This window comes from Harpegnathos saltator, unplaced genomic scaffold (assembly GCF_003227715.2).
Source record: "Harpegnathos saltator strain DR-91 unplaced genomic scaffold, Hsal_v8.6 scaffold255, whole genome shotgun sequence".
In the NCBI taxonomy this organism is placed as follows: Eukaryota; Metazoa; Arthropoda; class Insecta; order Hymenoptera; family Formicidae; genus Harpegnathos; species Harpegnathos saltator.
The window spans coordinates 1,631,187-1,640,861 of record NW_020230045.1 but is presented as its reverse complement, the minus strand read 5'-3'; the positions used below and the strand labels follow the sequence as shown (position 1 = coordinate 1,640,861).

General features: G+C 45.0%; 1 protein-coding gene across 4 annotated transcripts in view; it reads right to left on the bottom strand.

Annotated features, from left to right (window-relative positions):
* Positions 1 to 751: 751 nt before the first annotated feature.
* Gfrl (Glial cell line-derived neurotrophic family receptor-like) overlaps positions 752 to 9,675 on the bottom strand; it is a 366,205-nt gene continuing 357,281 nt past the window's right edge. For all 4 annotated transcript variants that reach the window (XM_025299230.1, XM_025299232.1, XM_025299233.1 and 1 more), the window contains one exon: positions 752 to 1,410. In XM_025299230.1, the coding sequence (XP_025155015.1) occupies positions 1,192 to 1,410 (219 nt within the window). In that variant the 3' untranslated portion in view covers positions 752 to 1,191. The remainder of the gene's footprint in view (positions 1,411 to 9,675) is intronic.

Sequence of the window (9,675 nt, the reverse complement as noted above, 5' to 3'; positions counted from 1 at the left end):
TCGAATGGCGAATGGCGCTACTGCTCGACAACTGTACGATGCATGCTCCAGCATTAAGGGGACTGGAGGGTCAGATTACTGAAAAATCGTGCTTGTTTTTGATAATATTTTGTGACGCACTGAATAAATGTGCAAGAATGAAAATTTTACATATATTTATATAACACGAAGAGTAGAAAAATTTTATTTATTAACGATTTATTATTCATATAAATATAGGTCCACTCAAATTTTAAACGCGTTTTTCTAGAAATTTTATTGTTCAACTTTTTGCAGTGATTTCTCCGAAACTGAGCTTCGTATCGATTTGAAATTTTAAAGCAATAATATTTGTTCATCTGGCTCTCAGATGAACCATGGGCAATTACGTCAAAATACTTCATTTCGAGATATTAATTCTTTTATTGTAAAAGAACAGAAAAGTTTGGATTCTTTCCTAATAATAGCTGCCATTTTGTTAATTTTGTTCGATTTTCTTTTTTCTAGTGGTTCACCGGATAATGATAAGCCTCCTCAAGATTTCTAGCTAAAATTCGCTCTGATCGGACCATCGAGAGCCGAGATATTAAAAGAACGACAACTTGAAAAGAAAAGGAGAGTACATCTCAGCTATATATATCGTATATTTATATGAATATTTGTTAATAAATAAAATTTTTCTACTCCTCGTGCGTTGTACAAATATATCTAAAATTTTCATTCCAGCACATTTATTCAGTTCGTCACAAAATATTATCAAAAACAAGCACGATTCTTCAGCAATCTGACTCTCCAGTCCCCTTAAGCCCGCGCTCGCGCAGGCAATGGCGCGGCCGAAAGGGTTGGGGACGAGGCTCGAGGACGGTCGAGGTGCAGTAACAAAAATATCATTAAACATCAATGTACACATTTAATAATATCTTGAACGGGGCGCGGTGAGCGCGAGCGATTCGCGGTCGGCTCGGTAACGCGCCGCTGGTGACCGCCGCGCGGAGCCGCCGATCCGCGTGGCGATCGAGGAGAAGGCGGGAGTGGGTTCGGGGAGCCCTTCTCTTCGTTGATCTGCGCCCTTCAAGGCCACGAGTCCTCGCTCGCCCGCGCGGGCCCTGTCGCGGGGCCCGCCGCGACCACGTGCACGCGACACGTGGCGACCCTCCGCGAGGGAGACGACGTTCGGTCCACGACGCTCTTCGTGGCGTGCCGGTGCCCCTGTCACGAGCCGAAGAGGCAGCTCGACCCGAGGAGGCCGAGCGCGAGCAGAACGACGAGGAGGCCCGGCCGCGACCTGCTGATCGCCGCCTCGTTGCTGTACGGCATCTTCACCTCGACCTCGGCCATCTTGAAGATCGAGAGCAACGGGTGCGTGTGCACCTCGTGGTGCTTGTTGTTGATCTTGTCGCTGAGGTCCTGCATCATCGACGCGCACTCCTCCTGGAAATTGAGACAATGCGTTCAGAAAGGGAAAGAGAGAGAGAGAGAGAGAGAGAGAGAGAGAGAGGGAGAGGGAGGGAGGGAGGATGAGAGAGAACGAAATAGACAGACTCAAGTAGAAATCGGGACATGGGATTTGCGGCACGCAATTCTCCTTTGACATGTACTCCGTTGAGGCGCCAAGCGAATATTTGCACAACCTTGATTTGAATGTACTCGCAGAGTCCACGACAGAGTCGCGCGGCACAGAATTCCACAACGTAGTTGCTGTGTTTCGGAAAGACTGTTTTTTCGTCGTCGTATGCGCCAGCCGCAAGGAGCAAGGGGTTTGTTTTCAACGGCGGTGCGGAGCGTGTTTCTTCTCCTCCTTCCGGCGTTTGTGTAATTGTATTATTGGCGGTATGTTCAGGTTGACCATTAACGAGCACCGGGAAGAGAAAAAGAGAGAAAGAACAAAAGAAAGTAGAGACGAGAGGAAAAAGAAGAAGAAAGAAAAAAAAGAGAGAGAAAGAGAGAGAGAGAGAGAGGGGGACAACAGGGAGAAAGAGGGGGACAAATCGAATCGTTTCGATTCATAGGTGCGCTCGGTTCAATACGAAACGGACCGGACGTCGTCGATATGCCGTTACATAATGTGCCGAATAAATTCTCTTGGCGAGTCGCAAGAAAGTACAATCTCCGTGGAAACGAGCACGAAGGGCGGCGAGGGGAGGACGGGGGGGGAGTGAGGGATAGAGGCTGAGGGAGACGGGGATGGGCGCTAGCACATTTTCCGCTCCACTATCAATAGTTGTTCCGCGAGAATTCCCGGTTTCCCTCGAATACGACTTAACGATGTCGGATGTAACTCCCCCTGCCGCTGCTTCTTCCTCAGACCGAATCCGGCATCGATTTCCATTTTCAACCCTCTCGCCGTCCGCCCGTCTCGCGCTGCCGCGCGCGGTCCTTGTTCCCCGTCTCCGAAATTACCCTCGGCTCGTTGAATCTTTAATTTCCGGCGTGGAAGTCCGCGCGCGAGGCCGGGGGCGATTTTTGGTGATATCTTTCTGGCGCGCCACGTGGCACGACCAGATTTCTCGACGCCGCGCCGTGCCGCGCCGCGCCGCGACCGGGCTCGTTTCGCGCCGGGCGAGCTTTTCGATGAGATTAAATTCCGCGTGGGAGCTGGAATCTTGCGCGAATAACTTCGCCGTGACGAGCCGGCGCGGCTACCACCACGGCGCGGAATGAAAGTTTCGGCGAATTCGACCGTGATATCCTTGGCAGTGGCGCGATAAAAAGGACGATGCGGATTTGGCACGAGTTTTCGAAGGTTTACGATTCACGAGGTGGTAGCACGGAATTATATGTATTTGCTGATTATTGTCACTATCACTTTCCATTAACGACACCCTCGGCGTACCAGCAAAAGTCGAACTATTCGACTTCCTGAGATTCGAGTGAGAGTCATAAGAGAAATCAGATCAAGACGAGCCAAGAGGAAGAAAGAGAAGCATAGATAGTTTTTTCATTATTATTTCGTGATATAATATATGATGATTGTGATCTACACTGATAGAAAAATATAGTTGAATTAACTATAATCTCACTATATTTTATAGCTCATTTTGGCGTCGACCATATTTTTATAGTTGGTGGAACCTGCAAAATATAGTAGAATAAACACAAATATGTAGTCAATGATATGGTCAATGTCTGAAATAATTGTTTAGTTACTTTTACCACATATATGGTAATTTCTCATTCACAAATATAGTGAGATTTAATATTCATATAGATTACATCTGTCATCATTTAGCAAATATTCTGGTAATATTGACTATATAAAAGAGTTACTTTTACCTACCATTTTATATTTGTATCTATACAATAATTTCAGTTTAACTTACTATAATTCTTAGTAAAAATATTATATGGTTGATTATACTATGCCTATATCGTAATTATTACCGATATTATGGTAATACTCACTATAAATATGACTATATCCGGACTATAATTTAGTTACTATATCATTATAGTTCCAAATATCATATACTTTTCTCTCAGCTATATGAAAGTTTTCGACCTGAACTCGGATTCTTTTCAACCGAAATGCGTCCGAGAAATTTCGATTCGACTCTGCATGCGCTTCTTCGCGGTTCGCACCCTGATTGTCCGGTCGTGTCCTCCTCGAGACGTATTTTGCGGCGCGCTTGGTACATGGCATCCGATAGTAAGGATACCGCGAAACAACGTTGCGGCGTATCCGTATATTCGGTAATTAACCCGCAACGCGCGAGAAATTCGAGACTACAATTAGCACCGGCCAATACGTAAAATGAATTATCGCATCGGGCTTTTGTCCGCTCGTGTTTGTGTGGGCGTCATTATTGTTCCGCGCAGTTCCATTCAATTAGCCTAAAAACCCGGCCGGGCATATACGGAATGTTTCGCGCTTCCTTTTATCCGCGGACGTCGCGTAATTTTAGGTCAAGCGTAATTACGGGATTCAGAAATTTAAAATGGCAGTCACACGGCCCGCGAGAAAGTGAAAAAGGGAGGAGGAATTAAATGAATGTACGAGCGGCTCGAATCAACGAACTTTAAAAAAGTCTTCGAATTACATTTCGTCGTGATAAAATCGCGAGGATAGAGATTTCACTTCCGTATCATTCTCCGACTTATGATTTTTTTAGATATACGCGCCATAGATGTCGGCGGTGAGTCTTTTGTGGACACGCACGGAAATATGCGCTATAATGGTAACAATGGTGTTGTTGAGTCAATCAAATATTTAAATCGTTATTTAAACGACCTCGTGTCGATGTAACGCATATACATTTTTTAACTATAATTTTCAGATTTTAAGCTTTTAATTTCCGGAGAGTGATACGGTTTAATTGGAAATTAAAATTTTTATTCAGTATACGATTCAAATATTCAGATCTATGACGTGGTCGCGCAACCCTTTCTGAAGAAATACATATTAGACGGCTATATGATAATAAAAAATGAATATTATTTAGAACAATATTGTAAAAGTCATAATAAATATTGTATCATAATTGCAAACTTGGTGTAAAAATTCAAACAGATATTCCTCGATGTCTTAAAAAAAGTTGAAGAGAAAATAAAAAGAAATTAATATCGAAGATCTATTTCTTAGACCTGTGTAATTATTTATTCTTCAACTTCTACAAAACTAAACTGAATGGAAAAAAGAGAACTAAAGTGTCGTGTTACTAAATAGTACTTCAGTCTGAGAAAATATATATTTTCAATAAATTAAGATCTTTCCACAGGTCAGGAAAATATAACACAACCAAGACTCAAGACACTCAAGCTTTTCAGCAGAATCAATCTTGTATATATCTAGCTTATTTATTTATTAGCTAATTTATTAATTTATCTTCACGGCGAGGTCGTTGATTGAGGCATTCGTCTTGCGCCTCGAATTTCCGCGCTTAAGCGGTCATGTTTGTCGTGACTAATGACTTTGCGTTACGCGATTTGAGCATCGAAGGCCAAGTTACGTGTGTAACGCACGCGCCCCGGTCATTTATTTCAAGCTTCGCTGTATCATCATAATTTTGTTAGGACAAGAAGTCACCGAGGCATTTAATTACCGTGTGTATGTATTGTGTGTTGTTCCGCGCACTCGGATTCCCTACCAGAATAATCCGGCTTTGAATGCAAATGCGCGGTGTAACTCCATTTTTTTTCTCACATCGGGATTATCCGGCAGATTCGCAACAGTATTGTATGCTGCGGATATGCAACTCCTACTTTTTTCACCACGAGGATTGCGCTGCTTATCTCCCTGCTTTAGCCGACACGCGCTTAATTTTTCCCTGGATAATATTTCATTTAACACGGCACCGCCGCGAAGTATCTATACAACACGTAATGATTTTTCCGCGTTTGTTTCCTCAATGAAACATCAGTTCCACCAGCGAAAATGCCAAATGATTCAATGGGGATCTTAATGAAGCTAAAAGTCAAACCGCTTTTGTAATTCAAATTGTATAATCTTCACGGACTTCTTGAGTCCGCGTTGAATTATTTGCCAGTGTAAATCAATTTTATCAGAGATATTTGACAAGAAGAAGACATTTCTCTAATTGGAAAATTGCTACGAGCTTCTTGCCTGCGTCCCAATTAGCAACGCTTTAAAGCGCGTGCGCGCGCGCGCGCGTATCTAATAATAGAATACAATTTTTCCGATGCAAATGTAAGAAATATACGTTTATATAGAATTCTTATCCATACAGAAACGAGATGCACTTTACATATCTTTTCAATATAATTCGATACATTCTGCGTTTAATCCGATTGCATCTTTCACATTTATTTGTTCGTTCCAACGAACGTAACCGTAATTCCAAATTGCCTCGGCTGGCAATTCGCAGCCGTTCCGTTTTCCCGCCGGACGTCGATCGTCCGCGTTATCGCTCGTTAATTTTATTCCATTCTAAGAATATCCTCGATCGCACGGCAATGGTATCGCTCCTACGTTAAAATAATTAATTGCAATTCAAATGATCGCGATTCGATCGCGCTAGTTGCCGCGATTTCGTGCCGAATCCAACATTCGGCTGTTTACGTCGCTTGTTTAACGTTATGCTTTAATTAATACCGAGCTGTGCCTCACGACGAAACTCACCAGCAGCTCGATGGTCGTTCTAATTTACGCTCTCTTGTATTATGCGGTACAAGCCTCTTCTACCGTATTAATCCAGGGTTAGGAATACATCCGCGTTACGTTGTTCTCTGCTGAAATAATTTCACAGGTTCGCAGGTAGACACTCGGTACAATACAATTGTTCGAAAATTTCCAGATGCGCGAGCATGTAAACACACAACACGCTCACGCACGCGCGCGTACACGCACACGCGCGCGCAGGGGGCGCGAGCTGATAAATCATTTGTATGAATAGCTAATTTTAGAAAGCGCGGATATATCTCCCGCGAATATAACGTCGAGCCCGCCCAGAAAGGATCATGCGATGTGAGCGATCCTAAGCGGCTTAGAAATGAAAATTATTAAGACCACGCTTAACGGTCTTACGTGGAAGTAATTTTCAGTAAATCGTTATTAAGGCAATGCCGAGAAGGTTGAATAATTCGCGCGCGCGCGCGAAACAGCGGTCGACCGGGGCTTATTTTCGAAAACGCGACGGAGAACCGCGGAGGGAAACCGGCCTAAGTAGGTTAACCACGGTGAGAATGAATACTTAAAATTACCCGTGAGATACTTAAAACTAAACTTGTAATGCAAATGTGCAACACTCCCAGTTGCTCTCCTATTCCCTCCCTAATTTGGACATCCTTGGATGAAGCGTGTTGGTTCGCGATTTGATTAAGGGGCACAATCTCGAGGAATAAAATTCGCGCTCGTTCTACGTGTGAGTGGTGCGTTCGAAAATTAGTCAGACTCCTTTCGAGTAGAGATTCGCCGAGGTTAGCTGGCCGTCCGCGCAGGGGAGCGTTCGACGAGCCCCGAAGAAGCGTCGCGCGCTAAAATGCAGCGTCATTAAGCCCTACACGGACCATGATTGCGCTTTTCCCTACGAAAAGGACGATCTCAATTCGCGATCACTGGAAACTAATGGCTCTCCTTACAGCCAGCGTCGTCATGGGATCGGCCATTTATCCCCGCGCGAATGAAGACAGGTGCAAGACGCAGCGCGGCGCAGCGCGGTGCACCTGCAGATGCAACTGCAGCTGTCGGCGGGGCAGGGCGGGTACTATTATCTCTTCCGTCAAGGCGAATCCCTTATTAATGATCGGTTAATTGGATTTCTGGACGGAGGAGTGATTACGTCAAAACGCGACCTCGCGCGTGCTGACGGCGAACGGGTAGGTACGAGGTCTACAGGGTGTCCCCAAAGTTCTCGCCTTTCTGTTTGTCAGCGTGACTCTCTAATTCGGAGCTGATTTTTGCCGAAAATCCGGAGGACTTTTCGAGATACGACCGAGGGATTTCGGTGATTTCAGTATTTTTACGACTGAAGCTTAGAGAAGTGGAAACATGCGTGGATTTAAGTAGATCTTATATTCTTCGATCCCAAGTAAATCTGATTCTTCAGCAATGCTTTAATCTGACGATCAAGCAATCGCTTCGACTTTTTATCCTTCCACGATGCTACTTGAGAACAAGGAGCCTCGTAAAAAGTAACAGCCGTGGGTAGATGCAAGTAGCAACCTGCGAAATTTCTAGCTAGAAGGGCGGGGGGGATCGCGACGCGATAGGAATGCGGATGAGGAAGAAGGCGATTCTCGCGACACTCTGTACGTGGGTAACTGCGGACAGATCTATCGTACAACGGAGATCTCTCTATTGGCCTTGCATTCCGCTCAATATCTTCCCTTTCAATCCGGCAAATGCACCCGATATCGGGGAATGATTGTTCCTGTCGTCGCTCGAAGACGACTCGTAATTACGGCTCGCAGCGATGAGACAATGGCGCCGATGTATAATAGCGCGGATACAGAACTCATGCGTGAATGACGCGATGATCCCGCGCCGTTCGTCGGGGAATGAGGGATAATTATGGCGGAATAATTGAGGTAGTTCGCGACGATTAATCGTGCGGGACGAAGTGCCGATTTTCCTCCCGAGCTATTTTCCACCCGCGCGCCCCGAGCGACACGAAAGTTCGGAGACGAGCAGCGCAGTATTCTCAAAATATTTTTCGGAATACTCCACGGGGACACTTCGTTCGGATTATGCATTCGACTCGAGCGATTTGTCTTTTATTAGTCTTATTTCATTTCTTACTTTCTGCATTCTCAGCGCAGTGAGTTTTCGACGAAGATCTCATCGCACGTCTTTCAAGGATAAAAGGAGCGACTTGTGTGTCACTTTCTCGTTTTACTTCACGTGAACTTTATTTTAATAACGTTTACTTTTTTAATTTTGCCGGTTTTGTTGGTACTTTATTTATCACGCTTGGGACCAAATGTTTAACAGTCACGAAGAATATCGAAAAAAATGTTGAATACAGATTAGAACTTTTAGGCACCTTATCGAGATGTTTCTTAAAGACGCAGTAGGGTTTCTCAATGGAAACTATTTCGGCGCTGAAAATAGCATAACGTGTCGCGTTTCGTGCCGCGGACTTTTTGTCGCGGGACCGCGGGGCTTGAGGGGGGGAAAATTGCCGTCGCGCGTTAGCCGCCAATGAAATTTCGTTATTAAAGAATCCGGGCGCGCTTTCGCGCGGCCACTTAATCAATAACGATGAAGAGAGAGAGAGAGAGAGAGAGAGAGAGAGAGAGAGAGAGAGAGAGAGTCCGCGCGGGAGTACCGCGTTCATTAAGGGGGAGAGAAGCGTAAGGAAGGAACGAAGGGCGCGGTGCGCGCAAGAGCAAAGTCGGGATAAGGACGGATAAGAGCGTGCGAGTTACCGCGGACGGGGCGGGAGCGAGGAAGCGAAGAAAAAAAGGAGTTGAAGAAGGAGTAACGACATGCAACGCACACTGGCTTTGCAACACGTAAGGGTTTGCGGAAAACGGGCTCGTCACGCAATGCAAATGAGCATAATGCTCGCGAAAAGTGATAGCTCTCACTCTCTCCTTTCTCCTCCTTCTTCTCTCTCTCTCTCTCTCTCTCTCTCTCTCTCTCTCTCTCTCACTCTCTTCTCTCTCTCTCTAACTCTTTCCCTCCACCTCCTGCGGGCAACGTCGGAGCCCTTTAACTCTAAGAATATCAAGTTTTCCCTCGGCTGCGCGCCTGATAGCTACACGGGTCAAAGGTGGTTTGCGGCGGGGGAACTTTACGGTTCAACGCTATCGCCTCACGTTTGTGTGGATAAACGCGATAATTATTACTTATTACTATTATTAGTCCTCGGATTGCCACATGCGCGCACGTACGCACGCACGCACGTACGCGCAGCGTAGAGATCTCTCGGAGTCCTGAGGGTAAACTGACAGTTGTCAATCGTGAGAGCAAAGGGGGATTCCTCTCGCAGGAAGATCTGCCTGTACACTCGTCTCACTCTATTGATCGCAAAGCTTGCGTATTAATCGTCGTTATTGTCTGACTTTTTATTGCATAGGAGACGCTCGGGTTTCAGCTTACAAGTAAACCTCGGGAAACGTCAGACGCCGATTTGTTTCCAATTTTTTATGGTTATTTTTTATGTCAAAATATAAAGAAATCTGTTATCATTTTTAGCTTAGATTAATTTTTTCAATTTTTTCGAAATTTCTGAAGCTTTTTGTTTATTTCTTAATTCATTTTTTACCAGATTTTGACGTTAAAATGAGCTTGTTTGC